Below are 27,252 nucleotides of genomic sequence, written 5' to 3' on the forward strand. Positions count from 1 at the left end.
TACGCAGTGCTTTTACAAGAGCAGCGCAATTTTCTATCTTATAAGTCTATAAAATGCAGTTTAGTCATTATTAACGTCCATGAGCGCTCGAACATTTTCAATAACTTTTCTCCATTGAAATCTCGTCAAATGGTCTCTAATTATTTCAGTGGCTAGTAACAAGAATAAGCCATCGTCGTGTAAGCAACGAATTAACTGGTAGAAACGAATTGAATAGCCAAACTTCTCGCAGCTGACAAAGGCGTAGAGTCATAGGCAGCTAGGCGCAAGTATTGACAAGTGATATCGGAGAAAAGCTGTTATTATTGCAACTTTTCGGAGTGGCACTGCTCGGTGAAAATATTGACACTAACGGCACAATAAAAGTTTGCTGAACTCGTCGCTCATACATCAGCTGGTATATATATATATTTCCAGCACGTAATCCCCCGCATCGCTATGCGACGAAGCCCCGTGCGTGCAGTTTGTGTACGGAATAATGCAGTCTACTCTAGTTAGAATAATATACCTTTTTCGCCAATTTCATTGACATAATGGCCAGAGACTTTTTCGTCTCTCGAAAAGCCTTTGATTCTCTTGCCAATTCGACCGAAAGTATATCAGCTTTGAATGGAGTGTCACTCGAATGTCGTTTGCATAAGCGTCTGATTTTTCGTTATTCAGTTGGCCAATGAGGCGCGTGGAAAAGCAATCAATTGGATCATTTGTTAAGCGCTTCAGTGCCACGAGACAACTAATAAGTGCAACAGCAGCAGCAGCAGCAACAGCAGCAGCAGCAGCGCCTGCAGCGGGTCATCCGAAAGATGGTCACGAGGTGAATCGAGCAAGCGCTTGCCAGAGACAAATTCTGAAAATACACAATGTGACAGTTGGCGAACACCTGTGCCAGGCGTCGCGTTCGCTCGGGCTCGAATTCAGCTCGGCGCCGCTCGCCGCCGCTCAACAAACTCGTCGGATCATCAAGCTTTGTCGATCTTTCTTTCCAACGAGCGCCGACGAGCCGGAACATTCCATTACAGCTTTGATACAGACAGTCGCGATGAGCGACCGTCACCGTGAACGATTTCCGACGCTTTTAGCTCCGACCGAACACTATTATTTGATAGCGTGTTTACTGGTCGCGGCGAAATTGATTGCACGACAGAGATATACCTTCGCAAGTACATTTGGGAATCGAACAAGGGCTCAATTATTGACGTTCACAGGTCGGCTAGTGATATTTGCTCCTCTGCCAACTACTTGCCATTTGTAATCCGCTCGTCGACCCGAGCTTTCTCTCTACATCGCAACATTTATTAAGAAATTGACATAATTCAATTAGCCGTTTAATTCAATCGTGCGTTCTTTGACCCGCAGTGCTTTCGTGCTTGATCTCAATCCCTTCTTCCAGTCGGTCAACCTGCGTAACGTACACTTTCGTCTATCTTCGCGTTGCGCGTGAACTAGTTCAATAGCTTGTCTTCTTAATAAACCAACGTCAATAGCTGTCGAACAGCAGGCATGCGCTCTTCCCTTTCGACAGCAGCTACGCCACAGTCTCTTTGGTTTCCCCACAATAAGCCTCGACGCTCACGAAAAAGGTGTACTTGGTCGATCTGATTTCAATTACTGAAAAAAGAAATAATCTATTGTCGTATATTTCTGTCTTTCTTCCCCATCGGCCTGTTTTCTTTCACTTTTGGAACACGTCAGCGCTCCAACTTCCGATGGGCGATAATGTCAAGTCGTGAGTTCTGACAATTTATCAAGCGCCAAGCCCTTATTTCGCTCTTTTGCTCGATTTCAGCTAGTGGCGGGCACGTTAATATGAAGCTATCGGGCGATCCTTTACTTGCGATGCTGCTACTGCTACTTCCATTTATTTTAATTCTCTATGGAATGACTTACAATCCAGTTGTATTTTTGCAAATTTTTCCCTGACAATAATGCCAATCTATTTCACTTGATGTTTTCTTTTAGAATCGTTATTCTATCGTTATACATTTCAGGCAGTCGTGCTCAACTATGATTTTATTTTGCCACTCCATATCAACTTTATCTACGCTTTACAGAGTGGATTAAAAACACCACTTTTTATTACTCTCAGCTCTTTTAATGGAATAGCTTATTTCCCGCCATAAAACAATCATAATTTGTCTATTAAAATTATTTTTTTATTATTCATTTAAAATCGTGTACAATTCAATAACCTGTATCTAATCTTTATGTTGTCGTAGCTGCATTCGTATGTCTATATGAGCTTCATATGTAATCAAAGCTTATAGTTGTGCTTCTGAAATTCAAGTACGCCTAAAAACTTTCGTGAATCGCATCCTTCGATAGCTCAGTTGGTAGAGCGGTGGACTGTAGTTGGTTGATCAAATGACGGAAATCCATAGGTCGCTGGTTCAAATCCGGCTCGAAGGAAATTTTTTTTTCTCATTTCATTAATTGAAGCACACGCCAACAATTAATATTGCATTTTATAAATAAATAATTGTTCATAACAAAAAATTTTCAAATTGATTTCTTTTTAAGAATTATTATTTACATTGCACAAGAAAACATTTTTTATTCATTGAAAACGTGCATTTTTGTTATATGTAAAACAATTAATAAAGCACATTCAATAAAAATTTGAATAAAGAAATATTATTTTTTTATTGATTATTTCAGTAGGAAGCGTCTAGGCTCTCAACTCATATCTAACGTTACAGTTTGTAATGCCAAAGTAGTTCAAGTTTTATGAGGAACATCAATCACAAACTTTTTTATTTCTCATAGCAACGAAACTATTCTATTTTTTCCTGCTTATACTTGCACGCCAAAGTGAGTGTCATTAGAGACTTTTAATAAAAAATCGATACAGCGCGATGTGTCAGGTGAATTCAAAAAGTGTATATTCCGGCTCACAAGTGAAATTCTACACAGGGGTCGAGGTAAATTGTGTAAGCAAATAGAGTCCAGCAATATTTAGGATTTTTAACGTTGAAAAGAAAGTCGATCAGAGCTGTTATAAAAAATTCTCATGTAAAATTACTCGCTCGTACCTTTTGCATCTTTTATATCGTGCTATTGATACCTGTATTAAATATTAAAAAAATTATGAATATAATATTACGCGGCTTGCGTGCAATACATTTTTCAAAATAAAAAAGACACGTCATGAGCGTAAGTGATTTTGTCTTCGATTTTACCTATCGTCGCACATTTACTTTCCTCTCCGACATTCTGACGTACACGGAACTTATTTATATTATGATTTTCGACTAAACCATCCTTCTAGCGACACGTCAGACTTTTTTCGTCAGTCACAAATGTATCTTTGATTAATAACGTATTTGTTATTGTCATTGTTATTTATTTACATGATCTTTATTTTTCTAATAGAATGTAAAGTGTGTGAACTACCTTCTCAATTTGCAAAGACGAAAAAAAATGTCTCTTTCGACCGTGACAGGACTCGAACCTGCAATCTTCGGATCCGAAGTCCGACGCCTTATCCATTAGGCCACACGGTCAGTTGACAGTCTGAAGTATGTGGTGATAGACGAATATCGTCTGTCCTTTTTATCACAAATAATTCATTGTTGAGATGATACAAAGTCAAATTTTAATTAATTTTTCATTTACAATACTTAAGTTTAGACAGATTCGTCAAGCGGATAATAAATGTATATTATAAACATGGGTGGTATTCATGTGCTTTGTATGTCGAAGAGTATATTTGTCACAGATGGTTACGCAATTCGATCTCTACATTATCGACACTCGGTCATGACCATTTCAGATTGATCATCGTTAGATCGTAGAGATCACTTGCAACTATCACTAAATAGACTGCAGCTATTAAATTATTTAGTTATGCCTATTTAAAATGGCAGAGCAGAAGCAGTTATTTTAATAGTCCAGAAGGACACTATTATCGCGTGTATGAGAACAAAGGCCATTTTTATGATAATTTTAACGTTACCTTTTTGTGTAGGCAACGTGAGTGAACGAAAACCAAACACATTAAACTAGTACCACAAACGATGTATATACAAGTTATATTTATCGTCAGTCATCAACTCCAAAGGTATGTCAAACAACTTCCTTTCATTTGCTCGACTCAACATTTAACGATGAAATTTTCGGAACAATTAAAGTAACTTGGAAAACAATGTTTCGTGTATCGGTTACAATAAACACAGCGGAGATAGAGACTGTTCGTAAGTGCGCGAACGAGTCTTTTGTTTGGCGAAAAGATGCGCTTAACGGCACTCTTCTGCGGGTAATTGCTGCTTTTCGAGTAGCCGAAGTTGAGAGTGGCCCTTAATTGCAAACATCAACGCATTCGCTATTGTCATCGTCGCTGCATGACCGTGAAAACACACTCGTTTGCGAAACGCGCAGCCAAGTTGCAGAAAGAAAGAAGTTGTCGACGGAGTCGAGTGGATTTTACACGAATCCGTCGGCAGCGGCCTGGCAGGTAGAGTGTGTAAAAGCTCGGCGACGCGCATTCCAGAGCAGCGCGCGCACTCACCGACGGCTCGCCACTTATATACACGCGTTCCCTTCGAATTGTCGGTCCATTACTCGCTCGGCCGGCCACATCGCACATACGGTATTGCGCGTGCAGCGCATCGCGCACGAACCACGAACCGAAAGGGCCCCGCGCGGCGAGTACAGAAGCGCCGCCGGCGCGCCGCCGGCGCGCCGCACCGACTCTGGAGCCTGGTCTGGCTCTAGCGCGACGCGCCGGATAGCGTCAGGCGGGCAGTCGCGCGCCGTGCGTCGTCATGGCCGCTTGTTCGGCCGGCAGCGACGACAAGCCGACCGCGATGGCAAGGTCCGAGCAGCTGACGGGCAGCAGCAGCAGCAGCAGCAGCAGCAGCCGCAGCAAGCCCTGGCAGCAGCGATTGCTCGGCAAGCATCTGGTGCGCTGCGGCGACGCCGATCGGCCGGACGCCAGGCTGCTCAGCCACGAGGCCACGCAGCACTGCCAAGTGCTCGGCCTGTACTTCAGCTTCGTCGATCCGGCCGCGAGCTGCGACGAGTTCACCCGTCGCCTGGTCGACCTGTACTCCAGCGTCAACGGCAGCGCCAGGGAGGAGCAGAACGGAGTGGCCGACGGCGAGCCGAGCAGCAGCAGGTTCGAGGTGATACACGCGGTGCTTTGGACTAACGTGCAGGACGTGCTGGACCTGGGCCAGAGCTTTCGCCACCACGTGGCCGAGCTGCCTTGGCTCGCCGTGCCTAGCGACGACTACGAGCGCAAGGTAGGCTCTCTGGCCTCTCGACGCCTCTTGCTGATTGTCGCTGCCGCAGTCGTTTAGCTCAGCCCGCGGACGGTCGACATCGACGACTGCGTTTGTTTACCTTGGCTACGCGGGCGCGGCGCGAGCGAGAGGGCAGGAAGCGAAACGGCTGGTTGCCTGCCGAGCCGCGTGCACCTGCATCCTTTGACGAGCTGCTTCTATTCTCGACAGTAGAGCCGCGAGCAGACGCACCGCACGTACAGCCACTTCAAAAGCCATCGCTTAATTAACGCGGCAAGCGGCTATTATTTAAACAGACACCCCCAGTGCATCCATCAACCGCCACCCTCTCTTCTCTTTGTTCGCGCGCCGTCGGACCGTCTGCTCTCTCTCTCTCGCTCTCGTATAATGACTATCGATCTTTCTCGCAACATTATATACAACGAGTCGATAAATCTGTGCCATAGCCGCCTACTGACTGCCGACGGAGCGCCAAGACTCTACTGCATGTGAAGTTGTAATGACATTTGCCTCGCACACGGAACAGAAAAAGTCGACAAGGCAAAAAGTCATTTCGGTGTGTATTTTATCCCTCCCCCTCTGCCCAGTCGAGCTCCGCAGAGAGTCGCTGTATACCGTGCGACGACTCGCTGCGACAATAAAAGCAGCAGCACTCCCCCCCCCCCCCCCCCATTTTTTGCCAACTACGTTTGCTCTGCGTACGTGCGTAGGTACGCATGTGTGCGTCTATCGATGTGTGCGTATAGCCAGAGACGAGGCTCGCCGCCGCGCGCCAGCGCGCCACGTGCTCCGTATAATTCCCGCCCTGGCTCTGCCGGCTTGGTCGAATTTATGACTACAGGGGCCCGCCCGCCTGCCTGTCTCCCTTCCGACGCGCAACTTGCAAGGGTGCGCGCAGGACGACCAAGTCGACGCCAGATAAGGAGAAAATTAAGGGAAGCTTCGCAGCCGCGCCACGGTCTAGGACTCGATTTTACTCCGGCTTGCGTTTTTTGATTTGCACGACAACAGGCATATCGCAAGAAACTTTTTCTCCGCTTTTTCGTCGACCTTGCACGGTTTGATAGACTCTTGTTTCGCGTCGATTGATTCAGTGGCTCGGATCTCGTCCTCTTTCTTGGCCGAAGAGAGAGGCGAAGCCAGCGAGACGCCGAGGAGCAATTAGAGGGTGAAGCTCGGGCTAATTAGATTTGAAATTTAGATTGGCTGGCGCCTTGCCTTGCCTCACTTTAAAACTTAATGAATTGATGATATTTGGATTTGGCATAGACGTCGCCGCTAAGCCGTGAATAAACATTTGCCAAATGGTTTGATTATAGTGAGAAACTTTTTGCAATTGGACTCGCAAACGAACCTTCCCTCCGCTATGAATTATCAGCTGCAGACTAAGCGGACGCGCCTAGTATTCAGGCGACAAATCTACCAATCGTCTGGTGCATGGCCACCAAATTCTCGGAATCGGCCGCACATGGGCGGCTCCGCCAAACCAAATAAAAAGCGACATTGCTAGTAATACGAACTCGCATCTTTCTCGAAAGGAAAAGGAAGAGAAAGAAATTCCTCCTACTTAGTCGCTACATGCCTGGAAAAGATGATAAAAAACAGAACCGCCAGCAGCCAAGCGTCTCGCATACACAAACGCCGCAGGCTTCAATATTTGTCCGGCTCTTTCATTCCCCCCACGCCCTCTTACGTTTTTTCTTCTATTTTCGTCTGGATTAGTTCGTTTTACAGAAGCAAGAGCAGAAGTATGTGCGAAGAAAATGGAAAGATGGAAAGAGAGGCCCGGAGGGTAAATCGCGCGACCCATATCTTCCGCGGTTGCGCGTTCAAAAGAGCGCGCGAGAGAGTTTCGCGAGTTTTGAGTGCCGTTACGGCGGAAAAGCTCTCTCTCTCTCTCTGTCTCTATTGAAAATCAAACGTAGAGGCACACTTGGCAGCGACGTGCAGACGGGTTTTTGACATCTCGAGTGCCGGCTGCTCTCGTTTTTGCTTCCACGCGGGCCTTTTAATGTCAACGCTCGGCTTAGCTGCTCTAGAGTCTCGTACCAATTGCCGGAATGTTTCTTTTCTCATCCCGAGTTTGGCGTTTGTCTACGAGATTTAATTGGACACGAAAGCCGCTTTCGTAATTAGTCAATTGATTCCTGATCGAGGTGAAGTAGAGTTGTATCGACATTTAGATTGTACGATCGTCCAATAACTTTAGCTTGCTTTCGTAATTACAGTTGTTTGTTGTCGAAAAAGGAGGAATTGATAGGGCAGTATAAATAATTGTTTCTTTCTTCCGGTGGACGGTATCGCTGACATCCACCGATCGATAAGTGAAACCGTTGAAGCGTCATATCGCGGCAGCAATTACAAGAGAGATAGTGACAAAAAGATAGATAGAGCGAGGCAGCAGAAATGACAATAGCAGGCGGCGCGTACCTGTATGCGTACACGACAAGAGCAACTTGCTTTATGTATTGTATGCCTCCTCTCGCTGCTCGTTTTCAGCCGCACGCATTTGTATGCATTGCGGGCTCTTTGCCCCCTCCCCCATTGAATGTGTACAATCAATCGCTCGCGCTCACCGATATCACGGAATGCCATTGATCGAGCGTAACACACGGGTTGCGGTTGCGCGCTCGTCAAACGAGACCATTAAATTTTCCAAACTCATTGCTTGCACACAAGTCCAGTCGATCCATCTGGTAATTAGCCGTAATGGAAGACAGACGTTTGATCACGGAATCGCGGTGTCTAGACGTAGCCATTAAGTTAGCTAGCCATCATTGGCAGGCAGCTATCCAAAGCGGTAGCTCAGACGCCCGGATAAGAAAGAGCTCGCGAAAGCAGAGAGAGGTGCGAAAAGCCAATTAACGCAGGCGCGAAAAGACACGAGAGCATACACAGGACGTACGACGCGCAGCGCAACGCCGCGAGGCCTTCCGACGTGCCTCGCCTGGCCCAGCCTCGACAGGGAGAACAAATCCAATCGGAGCCCAAACTGCTCTCAACTCCCTTTCTACCCCCTCTCTAGTCCTCATTGAGCGTGCATCCGAGCGTTGCGAGCCCTCTATTCAACAGGCCAAGGGAGGTCATCCGCGGCTGTCGATGTTTTTTTCTTCGTCGCGATCGCTTTCACTGCGCCAAGTACAAATAAGTGGATCGTCAATCTTCTACGTCTTATATAGTCGAGGCAAATTATACGCCCATCAATGGAAATGGCTAATTATTAACAGAGCGCATCGGAAAATCTCTGGCGTGAATAACTTTTACTTCTCATTTACATATCTACGTCTGCGTGTGCGCGGATAACGACATCCCGTTTGACTCGTTCGTTTAACCTCAATTTTTCCAGCGTTTATACTTTGCGGCGACGTTTACGAATCAGCTCGGTAAAAGGAAAATTTTAATCAGCTGACGCGAAAGCTTCCACCTAGCGACTGCAGAGAGAGAGAGAGAGAGAGAGAGAGAGAGAGAGAGAGAGAGAGAGACCCCCAGCCTGGTTTACCCTCGCGCACAGGTCCTTCAGCTCTAGTGCACAGGGTGTTGCCGCGAGTGAGCGACGGGGAAACAACTTGCCTAGATGTATGTTGGCGTGCGAGTCGCAGGGCTCAATTTTATCAATACTTTTTTCTCTCTGGCAAGCCGCGCGCGAGTTACCGGCGATTCTCGTGGAGCACGAGTTGCAGCTCTCCTTTCGATGAGTTTCTCTAGTACGCTCGAGTTTTGCCTTTGCTAAGCCGATTATGCGTCGTCGCGACGAGTATTATCCGTATAATCACAATGTGTCGACCGAGAAAAAAAGTCTGTTCTCTTTTCTTTCGGCAGCGAGCAATTAACTAATTTATTTATGAATGCACACTTCTTGATTGGATAGCATCATAGGCAGCTCTTCGATTTGTTCTCTGAGCACATTTTATAAAATACTTTGCAGGATGCTTTTAATAATATGGCTCAGTCGACGCAGTGTGGGCTTATGCTTAGCAGACAATTCGGAAATTCAATCTGGCTTAATGAGCTCGAACGACCACGCTCTCTCTCTCTCTCTCTCTACGTCAAGTGGGAGGAGGAGTAACGTGACAACCATTGACTCTAATTATGCGGCGTTTCATTGTACAGCGGACGTTATACGACCATAAGACTGAAATAATAATTGCACGTACGTCATTATTTGGCTCGCGTACATCCGCGATGAAAGAAGAAAAACATCACTTGCACAGCTGTGTTATTTAGCCAAGAAAAAAGCAGCCTGATTGACTCGATTGTCGCCAGTGGAAAACTGAAAGACTGGGCGGTTATACGTTGGCAGCAGAACAAATCGATTTGGCGTAAAAAGGGAAGAAGGACGATGAAATCGCACGGAAATCGAATCTTTCGAAGCTGCCAGAGCATTCAACCGAGAGCGCGAATATATGAGCGCGAATACACACCCAGTGGCAATTTCGTTTTTAGCCCTGAGGCAGTCGAATTTGCCTTTTTACACCATCCGTATATTTGCCTCGTCTGTTACACTGATCGCTTATGAGATGGAGCGTCGAGTGAGGGAAAAGGAAGAAATTGTTTCCAGATGGATCAATTGCTAATTCAACGAGGTAGCATTGCAAATAATTCAATTTGTAATTATCCGCGATGTGCTCGCTCTGATCAATAATTAAACGCACGAGTTTTTCACGAATCCGGCAAAACGAGCGATCAATTTTGCATAGCCGCGGAAGTGATTTTGTGCGCGCAGCTTCAATAAATCGCGCGTTAGTCTAGGTATCGTGTCGAATGTATTATTAGCTTCTCTGTGTCCGCGTAATCACGCGCAGATTTATAGCGGGCCGACGTGGCTGCGGAGCTCGAGAGGAAAAAAACCTCGAGCCAGCGCGTCAATTGGATTCTGCGCAAACACATGCCAACTCGTCGACGTGCTTGCATTAAAAAACAAACGGGCACGCTCACGCCACTCACGCAGCCAGTGCGCAAGCCCCTTTCACGCCGTGTCATTTTCATTTTTACTCGAGTCGCCGTCGTCGCTGTCGTGAGCGTCGTCGCCGTCGTCGCCGTCGTCGTCGTGTTTGGTTATGGAAAAAGCATCTCTCTCGAATCTTCTTCTGTGTGTTATCATCATGGCTCTTGCGCTTCTCGAGCGCGGGCGCAGAGAGAGAGAGAGAGAGAGAGAGAGAGAGAGAGAGAGAGAGAGAGAGAGAGAGAGAGAGACTGAATAACACTTTCGGACAAAGCCAGAGAGGAAAATTCTCGAGCGCGAAACTCGGCACGTAGGCAGCTAGCAACTCGAGACCGACAATGTCGACGAAGAGAGTAAAAAAGAGAAGGGCTTAAAGACTCGCCAGTCGGAATATGTATGCGTGCATGTGTGTGAAAGCTTGGCGATAGGGGAGCCAACACTTTCTTTAATAATTAGCTCCTCTGGGCACATGAGTTTCAACTGAAATCCTTTCTTTATTCTTCTCACTGTGCGTGACTGCAGTACGTTTGCAATTCGGACGTCCCCGGCCAGTTTTCCATTTGCCGATAATTTATCGTTTGGCTAGCTGTATAAAGTCATAGAACTAACATGTACTACCAAGATAACAAAGCAAAAATTGGATATATGTGTAAATGTGTAATTGAAATGCTATTCGGTTAAAACAATATTTGAACTAGCAGTTTATTAAAAATTGAAATGCCAAACGTTGACTATAATGTTTTTGTGTTAAAAGCTTCGTTCACTATGTGCATACCGTGACAACAAACCCGTTCTACTGTACTTTTTTTGCTCCAAATTCCGTACTGCTTTGCATAATGCTTGCCAAGAACCTATTGAAAGTGTTAAAATTTGCGCGAACGAATGTCACCCAGCAGGATCTGAACTCGGCAAGAATTCCTAAAAGCATTGTAAATATTTAACAATGGAATTGAAAAATGATGTTCTGCCGTGTTAAACTCGCAACACGTTCAAAGCGAATGGCACAAACACCGCCGTTAGAGCCTTCAGCATACTCTGTTGTCCTGCCGTACTCATTCTTCATTGATGGCTGTGATAATAATGAATTAATTAATAAAAATACAAAACTTGCTTGCATTATGAAACAATTGATAAAAAAACTGCCTCACTTGGTCTAATCGACCAATATCCCCTTACAAATGTAATTTGCATAAAAGTTTACTGGCGCAACCCAACCTCTCCTCACCCTGGAATATCTCACGCGTAAATCAGCCGCTGGTAAAACTCGATCAGGCGTGCAAGGTTCGGCGGCGGGCGCAAAGTTTCACGGGCCTGTGCATCATTAAAGGCGCAGCGTCGATCGGCGCGCCTCTTCCGGAGTAGAAGAAGGAGGGCCCGCCAGGCGCGCGCGCGAGTGTGTGCAAAGTTGCCACGAATTACGTCGGCAGCTGACTCCGATCCGCGCTATATAGCCATAATTCGAAAGCGGATGGGGACTATGGGGAGAGCGAAAGACAGGCCGATCGATTGTGCAGTAGCGGCTGGGTTAGGGCGAGAAGATCAATGGACGCCGATGAAAGGGTTGAGGATGATAAGAACGAAATTCGTTTTCTGCCTATTGTGCGACCAACGATTCGATTGCTTTTTAACGTGCCTACGAGACAGAGAGCAAATACTTGTTGTGCGACATATCATTGTATCTGCAACGAACGCGAGCTTATCAGCTGTTATTTTTACGCTAATCAGTCCGTTAAGCTTCCTTTAGGTACTTATGCACGTTTTCACCCGACAACACTTTCTCGTAGAAAATTAATTGCCTTGTCGCGAAAGAGCAAACTACCGGACTCGCAAACTCTAAATGTAGTCGCCCGCAGCCGGAAAATTATTTGGCAACAAAAAATGTAAAAGCCGCGCGCACCGCATATCCGAGCAAGAAAAACGAGAAACAAAGTTAACCAGCCTTCCTATCCCTTTTCGTAAATTATTACTCAATCCCGTTAAAAGGCTTACAAGTTCGTAAACCGTCAAAACGCCGCGAGCATAAAAGTAAAAAAAGTAACGAGGAGATACGGCAGGAGTAAAAAATGTTGCAAAAGAAAAACACTTCCGCAACTAACCGTCGTGAGTTGACTACGACGGCGACGACGATCACGGCGGCTGCTTGCTTTGAAGAGAGAGAGACGCGGTCTGAAGCCGTCTGAGTCCTCTTGTATATTAATTCGCCTCTCTTTCACTGAAATCAAGCGCGCTCAAGCCTTGAAAGCCAGACTCGCTATCTGAGCAACCCAGATGGGCAAAAACCATTATGTCGAGCAGTATTTTCGGTCATGTATGGCGTTTGCGCGTTCAGAGAATCTTTTCATCGTAATGAGAATGCAATCGTACAAGCAAACAACCAAATCAGAGCTAACGCACGAAAAAAATTCAGTAGCTTTTTCAACTTTGACTTGGCCGATCGAGCGAGTTTCCAATAATCCTTGGATTCAATCAAACGATAACTGTTATTTTCTTAACCACTCTTACTACTCTGTTAACTACTCTTATTTTCAGTGAAAGAAGCATTTTCATGAACATGCCAAAATATACTGGCACATTAGGAAAATGATTGCGTTACGATGATGCTATTACAGCTGAATTCGCAAATTGAATCACTGCCTGACTCACTTTACGTTTTATCTTATTCAGAGCTGCTATAGAGCTATTGTTATTAATCCGTAACATAACATATAGATCATCGTAGTGACAATTTTGTGAATGCTTGCAGACGCGTCTGACACGAAGGTACCGCATAAAGGCGGGAGTACCGACGCTGATCCTGCTGGACGGGGCGACGGGACAGGTGTTGACACGGGGTGGAGTCGAACGTGCCCTTGCTGATCCAACTGGTCTGAGCTTCCCATGGAATCCACCCCATCCTAAGTCCAACCTCGAAGATGGTCCGCTGCTACCTTGCGGCGGCAGCCACAGCAACGAACCTATGCTGCACGAAGAGCTACGTCACTGCTACAAAGGGGTCTACTTTAGTGCGCATTGGGTTAGCTACGTTTTCTTTTTTGCGGACCTCGCTGTAATTCCACGCCCCGCGGTCTCGGTATTTAATTCCTCGACGTTGAAGATTTTAGGCTTCCGAAAGTTTTTCTTTGGTATTTAAATCGCGTCAAGTGCATGTTCACGTATTATACGTATTATAAGTAGTCAAGTTTCAATGGAATCAAGTTTTAATAGTGCAATATGATTGATCGAGTAACTGATCCCTCTAGCGGTAAAACTGCAAGTAGGATCGATGCAACAGGATGGAAATGCAAATGAGGGATAAAAGTGATGCGCGAGAGCGACGTGAAAGCTCAGTTTTTTGAGCATACAAGTGTGTACGAGTACGCGCGAGAGCGAATCTGAAGGCGCCCCTTGTGCGGTTCGACAAATTGAGGTATATTTGAATATGGGTACGAAGAGCACAGGTAAACGGGCGACCCGTGCAAACTCAAGTTTCAAGTGCGTGCTGTGCGCAATCAAATCGAACGCATGCATATTGCTACCTATTTTATATTTATATTTATGCGTATCGCACACTCTATAATTATTAATTCTTTGATTCATGAAAATATTTAGACGCTACTGCTGTTATTGATGTTAGGCAACCAGATATTAATTGCATTACAAAATTACAAAATCGAGGCACGCAACGTCTTTTCTTCTTTTTTTCTCTCTTTCTCTCTTTGAAATAGATAAATTTGGGATAGAAAGTATAGGCTAGTTTTCGCTGATCCAACGGACGAAAGTCTAACGCACAGTTTCTCGTTCACAGTGTCCACCCTGCAAAGCTTTCACGCCACAATTGATAGAGACGTACCAACGTGTGAGGGAGCGTGGCCACAACTTCGAGGTGATATTCGTCAGCTCGGATAGGTAAGTTCGATCACTCGTTGAAATTCAGCCGTTATCCCTCGTACATACAGCGGTAGAGTAACAACGGAGGAAACTATCTTTACGAGATGTTGACGTGTACGATCGCGCCCTATATAGGCCAAGCCAATCTATACGGTTGATACGTGCGACGATACGAAGCTCCGTGTCTTATCGTCAAATTGCTCGGATGCACGGATCTCATCAAGATCTAGCGTCATTTAACAATAAGTTTCATAACAATCGTGTTGGTTTGCTTTTCTTCAGATTGCAATCCACAGATAGAATTATTGCTGACTTATTTTCTGATAGAACACGTTGATTTATTCGAATTGCTTGATAAATCAAGCGGAACAAGGGGAAACAATGAATAATACATTCGCTACGGAGCGCAGACGGAGCGCAATAAAAAGCGCGAGCTGCTTAATATTTTTAGATGACAAATAGCCGGCAGCCGCGAGATAGAGCGCAAAGAATGCCAATGCGAAAAGAAGGAAGACGATCGAAGAATCTCTCGATAGTGCTCGCGCGGGCAAAAGTGCAAATAGTCGAGTTGGCACGAAAAGAAGGGAGTACCAAAAGAAAAAACTTTCGAAAGTATCTGCGCATTGTTCCCACGAGATAAATAGAACGGATCGATCGTTGCTGTTTTGTTTTTTTATCTTTCTTTAAAGTAGTTCTTCTCTTTTGGATTGCGCGCCAAGTACAAACACTCGAATTACCGTGACGATGATGAAACGAGCTCCATTGTAATCTCGACATTGCAAACTCGTCTCAGGCGCGATCATAAAAGAAGAGAAAGAAACGCAAAAAACTCGCTGAATATGCAAGTTGTGGAAAATCAATGGCGCCGCTCGAGCCTACCACCAGAGAAAACAGAAACTTTTTTCGCTTTTTACGATCAAAACGAATGCATTAATTAACAAGGCTTTTTGGCCAAAAGGTCTGCAGAAAATTCAAATCACTTGGCATTACTTGGGTCGTCTAGAGCTTTTGTTTTCGTTAATTCGTCTACGTCCAAGATTCTAGACCACGGCAACAGGATTTTTCGTCGCTAGATTTATTTTCAGTCGAGTTGACAGTTATGCAAATCCGTTTTTTTCCTCGTGGTTTACTTGAGTTTTCCTTTCAATTAAGTTTCGTTTTGGGTATTTCATTTGCTTTTTTTCATAACTTTGCTGACAAAAGACAAATATAGTCAAATAATTATCCAGAACGAGTGTTCTTTTCAAGACTCGAGCCAAAATAGATGTCCATTTGAAAAGTACTCGACCGATATGCGATTCTTGAATCCGATTATCAATTCAAAGAATTATTTTAATTCTCTTATCTGATGATTTACAGGAGTGAAGAATCATATAAGACCTACACAGACACAATGCCCTGGCTGAGAATACCGTTCGCGCAAGAGGAAAGGCGGCAGAAATTGGCAAGAGCCCTCGACGTCCAAGCCATACCAACTCTGGTCATTCTCGATCCACGCGACAACATAATCACCCTCGAGGGCCGTACCGAGGTCCTTGAGGATCCCGAGGGTCTTGTATGAATTGACTCTATATTTTATTCTTCATACCTCTCTCTCTCTCTCTCTCTCTCTCTCTCTCTCTCTCTCTCTCTCTCTCTCTCTCTCTCTCTCTCTCTCTCTCTCTCTCTCTCTCTCTCTCTCTCTCTCTCTCTCTCTCTCTCTCTCTCTCTCTCTCTCTCTCTCTCCCTCTCCCTCTCCCTCTCTCTCTCTTTCTTTCTCGACATAATCCGGTTAAGACTACGATCTGTGCGTGATTTGTTTTTATTTCGCGTTTCGTTGACTACCCCGTCTGCCTTCGTTCTCTTTTTTTATATATATCTTTCTCTCTCTTTCTCTCTTATATGGCTCGCGCATGTAAATTGCTCGGGGATCTCCTAGAATTAACATTTTTATGGTAAATCGCTTTATTTGGGGTTATAAGATTATCCAGCGTCTCTAATAACTTTGCCTACCAACGCTATTTAGGCAACTTTTGTTTTATCTTACCCTTCAATTTATGATAATTTTACGGTTTTCTATCAGAATAATGTAAGTCACCAAAGCTTTGCTTTAAGCGTCGTAATTTTCTATTTCCATTGATCGCAAAGAAAGCTGAGATGTTGTGGAAAAGACTATTAAATACCAAATAAAATGACTGTTGAACTTGCTCGTTCCGTTATAATCAGTAAAGTTAGGCTTTGTAACTCGGCACAAAAAAAATCTTGAAAGATTCAGAAAAAAATCCATATCACATATCAGTCCTAAAGTCTCAAGCTCCCCTACAAAGCCTACAATAAAATGTTATCTTTGTTTGGCTTTGTGTCGATGCGTCTAGAATTTCCCATGGACGAGTCGACTGGTGAACATCCTCACAGAGAAATACGCGACATCTTTGCACGACGCCCCAGCCATTATCCTGTTTGTCGGTAAGTCAAAACTTACTATCTCTTTCATCGTATATATATTGTCTTATTCCCTCTCGCTCACCGCTCTTTTTTCATACTCTGTGTGCGCTGTGCGGTACGTGTGCGAAGAGGGTGAAGACTGCGAGATACAATTTGGCGAGAGCGTTCTTTTGCCGGCCGCCGAGATGTACAGGCGCGACCGGCCGGACTACGACCCTAACTTCGACGATCCAGACGACACGCTGCAGTTTTACATAGCACTCGACGTAAGTTAATTTGCTATTCGCGTGCGCTACTTGCTGTCCCTGAGAGCTACAGGGTACATACTTGCCTTGTAACTTTCTTCTCTTGCTCGAGGGTGCGGCAACCACCAGTTTCTTAGAGTATTGCTTTTTCATATTTCCCAGTGTGAAACTTCGGACATATTACGGGAATTCGTCAGTCTTGACGATGCGGTTCCACTGCTCACGGCTATCGACATACCTCGAGGAGTTTATGCAGTGATGGAGGACGGCGCAGAAATCACGGTCGAGTCGGTGCAGAAGTTTGTAGAAGGTTACAAGAATGACAAACTGACAACCAACAAAATTGCAGCTGTGCATAAAAACGTCAAACCCGAGTGAAATATCGAAAGCAGTTCGAGAACGATACTCATTTTAACGATACTGTCTTTATGTGATAATCGCGGCAAATGCACGCAGTACCCTCTCTTTATGTTGTATGTACAAAGCGCTACTTAATCGATGCAATTATCATAATCTTTTAGTATTTGCGATTTTATATTATTCGTGTTGCTCTCCCATCGGTATAACTTTTTCATTGTTCTTTGTCTGTAGCTGTTACAAGTACACAAATTCCATGGATCCTCGTGGCTAATAGCGTTTCCATTTGATAATATTCATATACTAAACTTGCAACCATATTTTATTTTATCAGATGAGCAAAAAAGCAACTCTGGTTGCGGTTACGAGTCGTTACTGTTAACGAAAATCATCGATGAGGAAAATCAAGAGAGTTTATTTGAAAACTAGGCCTTTCAGCATAAATCGGAATATTTAATAAAACTGCCTTTCAATATTTAATTATAAGTCAATCATTATTATGATAAATGTCTGTACTTTTTCGCCAATGCAAAATCAAAACAAGAAACACTTCAATTCAAAGTCTGTCTCTAAAATTTTACGCGTCAATGTAGTCGTTAATGTTTTAACACGATTGTAAATTTAAAAATGTTTCTGCATGCCGAAACATTTTTATTTCAATGAATTCAATATCTTCAAATTAAGATTCAAACAAATATTTATCAAGTCTAGCTATTTTTGAGTAGGCCAAGTTTTGATGAAAAACTTATATATTTGTTGATGAAATGTGCAGGAAGAATATTAGAAAAAAAAACTGGAAAAAGAGTGATTTAAACAATGATACAATAAATAAATTTACTATTAATATATTACAAAAATAAACAACCGCTCATTAAAAGAAAAGGAAATGAAATGGTAGATTGTATTCATGTTAAAGCCAAATATCTTGTAATTCAATTTCTTTTTCGAATTGTCATCTTTTTTATAATTTTGATTTCCAAACATTTAGTGTTAAGTTCTTATACACAATTAAGTAGGCACTTAATGTTATATTAAAAATTTAGAACTAATTGTAACTTAAGTAATTCTTTTATGAGTAATTTAATGTGAGATTTTTTTATGCAGACAGAAATATACAAGGTTCATTGGTACTGAACAGATGTGTTTCCTCTTTTCCTATATTAATTGAAAATTCACTCAATCAGTGCACCTATTGACGCTTATTGTAGTATTATTGGGGTAGCACTAACAGCAAGCGACGGAGTGGTATTTAATTCAACATTGTTTGATATTAGGAGCGAGTACTCTTCCGGCTGTTGACTGGTCTAAGCGTGACTGATCTCTACTATGTTTGGGCTTACTTATTTCATGTGATAAGTAGAAGATATTACTACCATAGAAATAAAATAAATTTTTAGATAAAATTTGAAGCAAAGTATTCCTTAGTATATTTGGTGAATTATTTATGCAGATGTAAAGTGTGTATGTCAATATCACAACTTTGCTGAATAACGACGACACAAATTAAAATTCATATTTTTAATGAAGAATTCAATGTGAGATTTTTGTATATTCATGTTTTAATAACATTTGCGCATGGATACACGTACAAGATTATTTTCAGCTGGGCAAAGTAACACTCCTTCTGTATCCAATATGATATTTTACATAAATTCTTATTTAAAAATTCAGCAAACTAGGTTATTTCACACTTGTCTTTTATAGTTATTTCAATTATTTCATTATTATACCTTCATTTACAAAATTCTGTATTGAAATATATCTGATTCATAGCAACCCTGAATGAAATTAGAGCTAATTTCAAAATAAAACCAGTTCTGATCTTTTCAATGTAAGTACGAATAAAGAGAAATTGGCTTTTCATAAATTGCCAGCTACGTACAAAAGTATCAAACTCGAAAACAACGAAAACTAAAATTATTTATCATATGGTATTATGAGAAATAATGAGAAATAATGAGTTATAGGAATAAATAACTGCTGTATAAAAAAGGATGAGTGGAATAGTAGTTAGTTTTATATATTATTATATGTTATTTATAAAATCAAATATCTTGTAATACAATTTCTTTTTGTACTACAAAATTTTGTATACATTTGATTTTTGAAAATTCAGTATTAATTTCTTATGCATAATTACGTAAGGAAATCATATTAAATTACAATTCGATTGAATGACGATAGTGACATCTATTTGTTCCTTATTATAACTTACATAATTTTCTAATGAAGGATTTAATGTGACATTTTTTATGTTCACAGAAATATACACAATTCATCGACACTAAATATTTATGAATTTAATTTTGTTCTAAATTATCGACATGTTAGACAATTCATTCAGTCGGTGTGCTCTGAAATATTACTATATAATGCTAACAATTTTCATTACTTAATTATTATCAAATATATACAAAATCACTATCCAATTTACTTAGGAATTTTACGAAAGAAAAAAATTGATATTTAAAAATTAATGTTGCCTTTGTTTTAGTTAGTGAGGTTACGTACGTATTTTAGTTATTTTTGTTAATTTGTAAAAATTTTCAACAAAAATCAATACGTTGGTTGGTTCGTTTTTATCGTAAAATTTGAACTTCAATGTCTGAAACGTGCAATTCTTTTCGATTTAAAAAATATCAATGTGATAAACAATAACTGCGTTTTAAACGTATTAACAAAACTTACACTAATCTCTTATCTATCGTTGATGTAATAAAATAAGCTATGCAATGGATCACATTTTTTTACCCAACATGATTCGTTAGTAAAATTAAGTTTGACCAAATTTTTTTAATCCATTAACGCTGCCAAAGCATCAAAGAACTTAGGCCTATCTTCAATTTTCAGTCTTGCAACTACATCAGAAAAATGTACTTAGTTAAAATTTAATTATAGGTTTTTAAAATAGATTTTCAAATTACAAAGATCTTACTTGTGGTATCAAAGTAGTCTGCTTCCAAAGTAGAATTAGTATTTTTAGCTGCTTGTTCGAACGCTCGTCCAAACAAACTAAAAGAAAGTATAAACTTTAGAATGAAAAATATTTTCTTAACGCGTAAAATTATCAAAAGATAAAACATACCTTCTAGGCTGTTCTTCGGATACAGGAGGTATACCAACAATGAGGCACGTTTTCTTTTCTTCATTGTATGTCGCAGACGCAACGAGTGGTATAGAAGCGGCTTTGTATTTGTTTCTCGAGGATGCGACATAAGCTCTCAATGTGAATTGTGCCAACATCAGAAGTGTGTGGGGATGAGAGAACATATGACAATGTAAAATGCTGTCTGATAAAACTATGTACAGATATGCGCCAGCGTTCGTCACTTGCTTTAGCTCCAAAATGCTTTGAGCAGTTTTAAAAATATGTACAAGCATGGTTTTGGCTTTTTCTATTGCTTTATCTAAAACATCCTTATTTGTACGTGTAAGACAACTAGATGCTTCTAAAAAACATAACTTTGGTGGTCGTTCTTTTGACTGGACAAATATATAACATTTTCATTTGCGTTATTGGTATAATGATTTTGCAAGCTCAATAAAAAATTAATGCTTACTGTTGATTCCATCACAGCCAACATTGCGTAAACAACATCAGAAGCACAATATTTAAATCTGTAGCCGTTATGCAAAGTGAAACTAGCGCCAATAACACTGCCTACTTCGTATTTATCAGCTATCTTTTCAACCATATCTTTAAATTCATTTCGGAGATTTAAATCCATAGCTGAAAATTGTTGCTTCGATTGATCAAGAGGTAGCCCCATTTCTGCTAAGAGTTGTTTCATTTTTTGTTCTCCTTTAATTGACCATAGGCGTAATGCGACTGATGTTATCATGGAATGCCTCAGACTATCTTCAACAGTCCAGTGATGGTACAATGCTAATTTTAAACTAATTAACCAAATATGTTAAGAAATTAATTGGTGTTTAAATTAGATATGTAAATTGAAAGTGAAAAATTTTAAGAAAGGATACTCTTTTTCAAATGTGATTTTCATTGTGCTCTTTTGATTCTCATTTCCATCTCCTCTTCTGGCATGACTCAATCTTGAAACATGACCTTGTAGAAAACCAGTGTCCAGAGTATTGGTAGTAGATTCTACTTTATTTAACAAAGCCTGTTCAGTAGATCCAATAATGGCCCACCATATCATATCCAAACTGTCTCTGGAAGCTTGCCATGTCATTTCATATGCAGTCAAAGCACTCTAAAAAATAAATAATAATTTTTAAGTAAAAAGTCAATAACACTGCTTACAAGCAGTTTATATACATACTGATTTGCTATAGTAACTATATTGCGAATAATTAAACATAAGCTCATCTCTCTTTTGTTCCCATTCCCGCCGTTGTCTTTTTTTAATAATTTGGGCTTCTTGTAATCTTCTGCGCTTGGCTTGAACTGACTCATTTTTATCATCTGAAAGATCATCCAAGTTGTCTTCTTCGTCTGACTAAATTATGTCAATTAATAATACCATGCCAATAAAATTAATATCAATGGTAATAAAATGTCATTAAATAACTTACAGATTCATCATTGAAGACATCATTATACTCTGGTATTTGTATTTTTTCATCTTCAGGTGGCTCTCCAAGAATTTGTACTTGTTTTTCACTATAGATATTACATAAATCATAAGGCCTGTGGCTATCAAGAATGAAAAAAGTTACTTTTTCCTCTGGTTCTAATAAATCAACAATGTCTAGCATTCCACCACAATTGATCATTACGACATATGCTATCTAGAAAGTAAATATTTATTTTAAATTCTTAATGCAGGCCAATTTATGAATCTTATTTACAAAGCTATGACTTACCTCTTCTGCATTGTCTTTATATGCATGAACCATGTCCTCAATACCCTGAACAGGCACAAGTGTGTATGTAATATTGTCATGTTTAAACAAATCTTGTAATATTTTGGAAGCACAAATGGCATCAACATCAAAATTAACTAGAAGAAGAATTTGCTAAAAACAAACATAATTAAACATTAGTAACTTGTCTTGAACGCATCTGAACTGTATGAAAAAAATATCGCAGAATCATCACGTAATCACGGTAAACAAAAAAAAAGTGCTTTCGGCAGTAAAACTACAAATGCAAACATTCAGTATCGATCACTGAATACTAACTTTCCCATGTATTTCTTGGTAAAACTCCCTTTGTAAATTTGTAATGAACATGATGCTCGCAGCATTGAAGCAACGTTGACGAACCTCTTGTATCTTTTGAAGCAAACAGCAACCCGCTTGTTGCCGCCAAATTCACCAAGGTTATGTTTTCAAACGTTCAACCAACTAGGTTCAACACCATTATAGTAGAACATACCATGGAAATATATACGTCTTCATGACTGCATGCATAGAGTGCATCAATCTGATGGCAATGGCAACTATGTAGTATGTACTACTAACTACACTTCCAGAAAAAATTATGAAAGACTGTCATTCGACTGTCAGTAACCAGGATAGTTTGGCGAAAGGTCGTTGGAAGCAGTGTAAGTTGAAAGCGCGAAAGTGTAAAAATAGAGCATTGCTTTATCATTGAATACCTTTTCACATTTAAATTATTATTTTCATTAGCGTCCTACCAATGAATCTAAGCAAATAAATAAATAGTGGAAAGTATGTATAATCATCCCTGTTTATGAATCTTATTGCTATGTATTTTCATACAGTACCCTAATGAACTTTTTAGTATACAAGGCATGTGAGACAATAATAATATATGTTCATTAACATTTGGTTGTAGATATTTTACCGAATAGAGTCGACTGAACTAGCAATGCAGTCTTTTAGCAGAATATAAACGCTTTTAAATAAAAATCATAGTATTAAATTGGATATTTATAATTGTGATTGCAAATGTCAATAATAATGGTATTTTTTTAAATCTTCATAATTTAAACTTAGCTCAATGTGTTTTTTTCAAGTATCTGGCTCTTTATCTTACTCAAAATAAAAATAGATGTTGTCTTCGCTTCGAGGAATGATAGCACGTAGAATTACTATATGTATATCTTTACTTATTTTCATAAATGAAAATCGTTTTTACACGCTTGTGATTGAGTGCACGTGCTTGGATACTGGTTTCTAGAAAATGTTAGTTTCAAATACATTTTTTAGGTATGATGCACATTGTTACGTAAGAAATAACAATAAATTAGCAAGAATTGATAAAAAAAAATAGTAAATTCGCATTAGATTTCGATTGAATAAAAAACTTGGCCATGTGAAAGGTTTTAGCAATCTTCATGTACTGAGATACTATTCCACATGAAACTTACGGAGATAATGTATTTGAACTATATTGATCGAGTAGCAATAATTATAAAAGTTGGAAGTTTGTTTTACAAGCCATGAATGTAAATAAAGGCAGACAATGCTAGCTGGCGACTGGTGAAGTGACAGCTAGGCACTGCATAGCATAGGACCAAGTCCAAGCAGGTCCAAGCAAGTAAGCCTGCCGAGCCGAGCCGTCATTGAGCAGTCGGCATTGTCGGCAAGGAAACTATAGTTGAGTGAAAGGCCGCAGCGAAGCGCTGCGAGTTGAACGCGCGGTCGGCTGCTAAAATACAAACACCCGAGGATCGCTGCAGCAACACAGTTACAACAGTAGTGCGGCATGGACTTGTGCACGAGGTGCTCTCGTACGTTCTAATGCACTTTCGTGTTCGCTGCTAGTAGTTGAGGCTCGAAAATAGATCTGTTGCGTTTTATTATTGTTCTCGCGGTCCCATTGCCAGCGGCGTTCGTGTGCCAGCGAAGCTCGTTTTTTCTTGCTTGAAAATGTGATGCTATGTCGAAGAGAGGACAATGTTGGCGCAGATTCGAGTGCTGCTGCTGGTGCTGGTGCTGCTCGTGCTCGGAGCAGTGTTCGCCGCCGACAAGCAGTTGCCTAGCGCCGCTGCCGAGCGAGGACTCGTGCCGATCGTGCTGTTGAACGCCGACGCAGGTTGGTATCGCCGTGGCGAGCTTCCGCACGCGTTTTTTCCCAGCGAGGGCCAATTCCCCTCGGGCATTTTCGCTCTGATCCGCTGCGCACGATTCATTTCTGATGGCTGCACTGCGGCTCGTTTCTGTTCAACCATTCACTGCCGTGCAATTAATACTTCCTCCGCGGACACGTAGACGCCCGGCTTCGACGATTTTCCACATGAATAATCGACGAAGGCAATTGCTATCCAGCGCTCGCAATTGGTATTTATCGCGTTGCCATTGAAAAATTGAAAATTGAACGACTTGGAAAGAAACAGCCAACGCAATGGTTGGTAAATGCATTGCGACGAAAATTGAATTTCCACGCGGCAAGCACAAGCGCATTCGGCGTGCGAGCGGTGCGTCGCGTTGGATTGACAAACCTGCGACAAGTGAGAGTAATTTTTCTCGAACGGCTAGGACACATTGCCTAGTTGGCGCACGTACGCGTGACGTCAAAGGACTGCTCAATAGCTGTGCGTACTCGCGCGAGAGTTGTTCGTGAGTGAGACGGAGACGGTATTTACAATAGAGAAGCTATCACGCCGAGTCCTTGGCGCGGTTTTATTGCTCCTTTTTTCATCCTTTACGATGGCTTTGTTTGATTCGTGCAAATCACGGCCAATATGTCCTTTCTACTCGGGAGGATGCTTCGACGCGATAGGCTTGGTTGAAGGCTACGAAAGCGCGTACATAGGAAGCGTGAGAGTGTGATTTCTGACAAGAGCGAATTACCGTTCAAAAGTATTGTCCGGTTGCGTGGGAAATTAGTTGAGTGTACTGTATGAAAGATCGAGGCACCAGTTACATGGCCGTCTAAGAGACGCCACAGAAGTCTAATGGGCTGCGATTTGCAAATGCGAATATCTCCTTATTTTTTGCTAATCGAAAGTTAATTGGCGATTGCGGTCGAGTGGTCTAGTACGAAAGCAAAGCAAGGCCACGAGACACGCGTAGACGAACATACAATGGGAAAATGGGAAAATGGGAAAATGGGATAATGCAGTCTGGCGAGAAAAGTAGGAGAAAGGAACGAGAGAAGAAAAAAAATACGGGCGACGGCTTCGTTTACGGGCTTTAGCAGCAATTACGAGGCTTGCGGCGAGTCCATCCTCATCTAAGCAGACTTCCTCCGCAAGCCGAATTTCGCCATCGACGAATTTCCGAAATCTGCAGCAGAGCAGCAGACTAAGCATTCCCACTTGAACGTATACACAGATATACAGCGGCGTGCCAGCGTGGAGCGGCGCGAAAAAGAGAAGGGCATGCACTGCTGCAGCTCGAAGCGAAATCGCAGCTGCCGGTGAACGTCTCAACTCCGTGGGTTGGCTTTTCCTAGCGGCCTCTGCGTGAAAGTGCATCGCGTGCGCCGGAAAATCAAGAGAGACAAATATGTGTGTCGCTCTCTTTCTGCGTCGCAGTCAGCTGAATTTCCGGTTGCATCGAATGGCCCGGCCCTGCCCACGACACTATATCGCGGCCTTTTACTTTCCTCGCGGCTTTAGCTTTGTGTTCGTTCCATTGCTATCGCGCGTGCAGTCCTTGCGCAATTGCTGGCAAACGTGCGCTGGAGCCGGCCAGTAAGTTTTCCAAGACTTCCGAGCACTTCGGAGGCCGCCGCTGCCCAGCAGCCGAAAGCTCGTGCTCGCGTCGACAGCTGTGCAAAGCTCCATTCGGATGCCACCGCCGCCACGCGCCCGGCTCCTCGTCTCTCTCACTCTGGCCGCGCATCGACGCGCCAAATGAATAAACCATCGCGAGAGAGATTATTACAGAGGCAGAGAAGGAGGCATCGCGAAAGTATAATTTTTATAAGTGCGCTCTCTCGGCGTGACGAGCAACGCGAACTTTCTTTTCCCGGTAGAGAAGGAGCAGAAAAAAGCAGGAAAAAAGCGCGTTGTAGCGCGATCAAAATCAAAGCCTCCCGTTGCTCCCTTTCTCCCCTCGTCGCTGGCCAACGTAGAAGCAAGTGCGTCGCCGCGGTCAGCCGTAGAAAATCGCCTCTATACAATTACGTGCGTCTAATTAGCTCGGCCGCGATCGATCTCGCACGCGCCAAGCGGTGGCAGCTTAGGTTACGCAACAGCCCGCCTCGCTCGTCGAAGGACGTGCTCTCGGCGCGTCGTCAAGCTGCACAACATCCATCAACGGCCGACGATGGAGCGCGTTCCTTCGAGGCGCGCGCGCGCGCGCGCGTATTGCTTCACAGCGAAAGAAGGCCGCGCGGCTCGCCGACGCGCCGACGCATCGCCGTCGCCGCCTCACGACGGCTCAAGGTTTCGCTCCTGCGCGGTAAACAACGTTAAAGATCGTCCGTCGCACGGGCCGACGCCGCGATACTCGCAAAAGTTCGATGCCGTCTTTTGGTTGCTCGTGGCGGCGGCGGCGGCGGCTCCGGGACAGGCGCCGAGAGGCGATCGCGAGTGTCCGTCTAACGGAAGATCGAGGGGCGCGACGCACAGTTAACGAAGCTCAGCGTTGAATTTACGGAGCGCGTTGTAGCGCACAGGCCGAGAGGAGCGAATTGTCGCCGTAATTTAGCCGAGCTAACGCGCGCGCCAAAAATCTCGTAATTTACACGCGGACATTAAAGGCAAGTGTTTGCTCCTTGGCGCAAGCCCGCGACTGTCCCACTTTATACCCTTCTGCCTTTATTTACAACTTTATTAAAAGTGATATTTATCTGGCCGTTGGGCCAAGCCCTAAAACGCGACGATTAGCATAGCCTCGCAGCCGTCTATCGTAAAACACAGCTGCCCGCCCTCTTTGTCGGCAGCGTCTCGGCATACCATTAAAACGTCTTTGCAGCGCACGCGCACCTGACCACGCTCCTATGCGTACGCGAATGGACGCTAAGCACATTCGCTATGAACTCGCGCGTGCTCGTCTCCTCGTCCGCGTGGAAACGCGCGGCATTAGCTGTAACCTCGCGCGGTCCGTTGGCGACTGGACAGTCGACGGCCAGCTGCTGCAAGCTTCTCTTGGCTACGCTTCTGCTCATCGACGTTCCTCGTGTTTTCAGGATCGACCGAGCAAACTGTCTTTGTTTGCTGCGCGCGCAAACAACGGGACGACCCATCCAGCCCAACAAAAAGCGACTCGCGTCTGATTTACCGAGGGCAAGGATTATATTGCTTGGGCTGCTTTTTTCTCTCCGTCGTCGGCACGGCGCGCCGAGCTTTATTGC

At 42.9% G+C, this 27,252-nt stretch overlaps 3 protein-coding genes and 2 non-coding genes across 6 annotated transcripts in view; 3 read left to right on the plus strand and 2 right to left on the minus strand.

Moving 5' to 3' along the window:
• Positions 1-2,312: 2,312 nt before the first annotated feature.
• Positions 2,313-2,406, plus strand: Trnay-gua (transfer RNA tyrosine (anticodon GUA)). Its single transcript has 2 exons — positions 2,313-2,349; positions 2,371-2,406. It is a non-coding gene; the product is annotated as a tRNA-Tyr (tRNA).
• Positions 2,407-3,427: 1,021 nt separating this feature from the next.
• Trnar-ucg (transfer RNA arginine (anticodon UCG)) lies at positions 3,428-3,500 on the minus strand. The gene has a single exon. It is a non-coding gene; the product is annotated as a tRNA-Arg (tRNA).
• A 633-nt stretch (positions 3,501-4,133) lies between these two features.
• Positions 4,134-18,108, plus strand: LOC131666833 (nucleoredoxin-like). The gene is made up of 7 exons (XM_058939802.1): positions 4,134-5,240; positions 12,926-13,195; positions 13,967-14,067; positions 15,409-15,604; positions 16,404-16,494; positions 16,603-16,739; positions 16,881-18,108. Exons 1-7 carry the CDS (start codon positions 4,761-4,763, stop codon positions 17,094-17,096), a joined length of 1,491 nt encoding a protein of 496 aa, XP_058795785.1. The 5' UTR covers positions 4,134-4,760; the 3' UTR covers positions 17,097-18,108.
• A 1,117-nt stretch (positions 18,109-19,225) lies between these two features.
• LOC131666831 (cell division control protein 45 homolog) lies at positions 19,226-22,489 on the minus strand. Of its 2 annotated transcripts, none has more exons than XM_058939800.1 (9): positions 22,221-22,489; positions 21,903-22,055; positions 21,612-21,827; positions 21,359-21,535; positions 21,057-21,289; positions 20,636-20,972; positions 20,161-20,558; positions 20,011-20,087; positions 19,226-19,933 (listed from the first exon to the last, which is right to left on the minus strand). In XM_058939800.1, the coding sequence occupies exons 1-9, from the start codon at positions 22,269-22,271 to the stop codon at positions 19,869-19,871; spliced, it is 1,707 nt and encodes a 568-aa protein (XP_058795783.1). In that variant the 5' UTR covers positions 22,272-22,489; the 3' UTR covers positions 19,226-19,868. The 2 variants fall into 2 exon arrangements, with proteins under 2 accessions (XP_058795783.1, XP_058795784.1); XM_058939801.1 differs by having other exon boundaries at positions 19,227-19,933; positions 22,305-22,489.
• Positions 22,490-23,719: 1,230 nt separating this feature from the next.
• LOC131666801 (mucin-5AC-like) overlaps positions 23,720-27,252 on the plus strand; it is a 64,284-nt gene continuing 60,751 nt past the window's right edge. Inside the window, exon 1 of the mRNA XM_058939731.1 lies at positions 23,720-24,042. Coding sequence (XP_058795714.1) covers positions 23,904-24,042 — 139 coding nt within the window. The 5' untranslated portion in view covers positions 23,720-23,903. The remainder of the gene's footprint in view (positions 24,043-27,252) is intronic.

Source organism: Phymastichus coffea, unplaced genomic scaffold (assembly GCF_024137745.1).
Source record: "Phymastichus coffea isolate CEN01 unplaced genomic scaffold, Cenicafe_Pcof_1.1 PCOF00061, whole genome shotgun sequence".
Classification (NCBI taxonomy): domain Eukaryota; kingdom Metazoa; phylum Arthropoda; class Insecta; order Hymenoptera; family Eulophidae; genus Phymastichus; species Phymastichus coffea.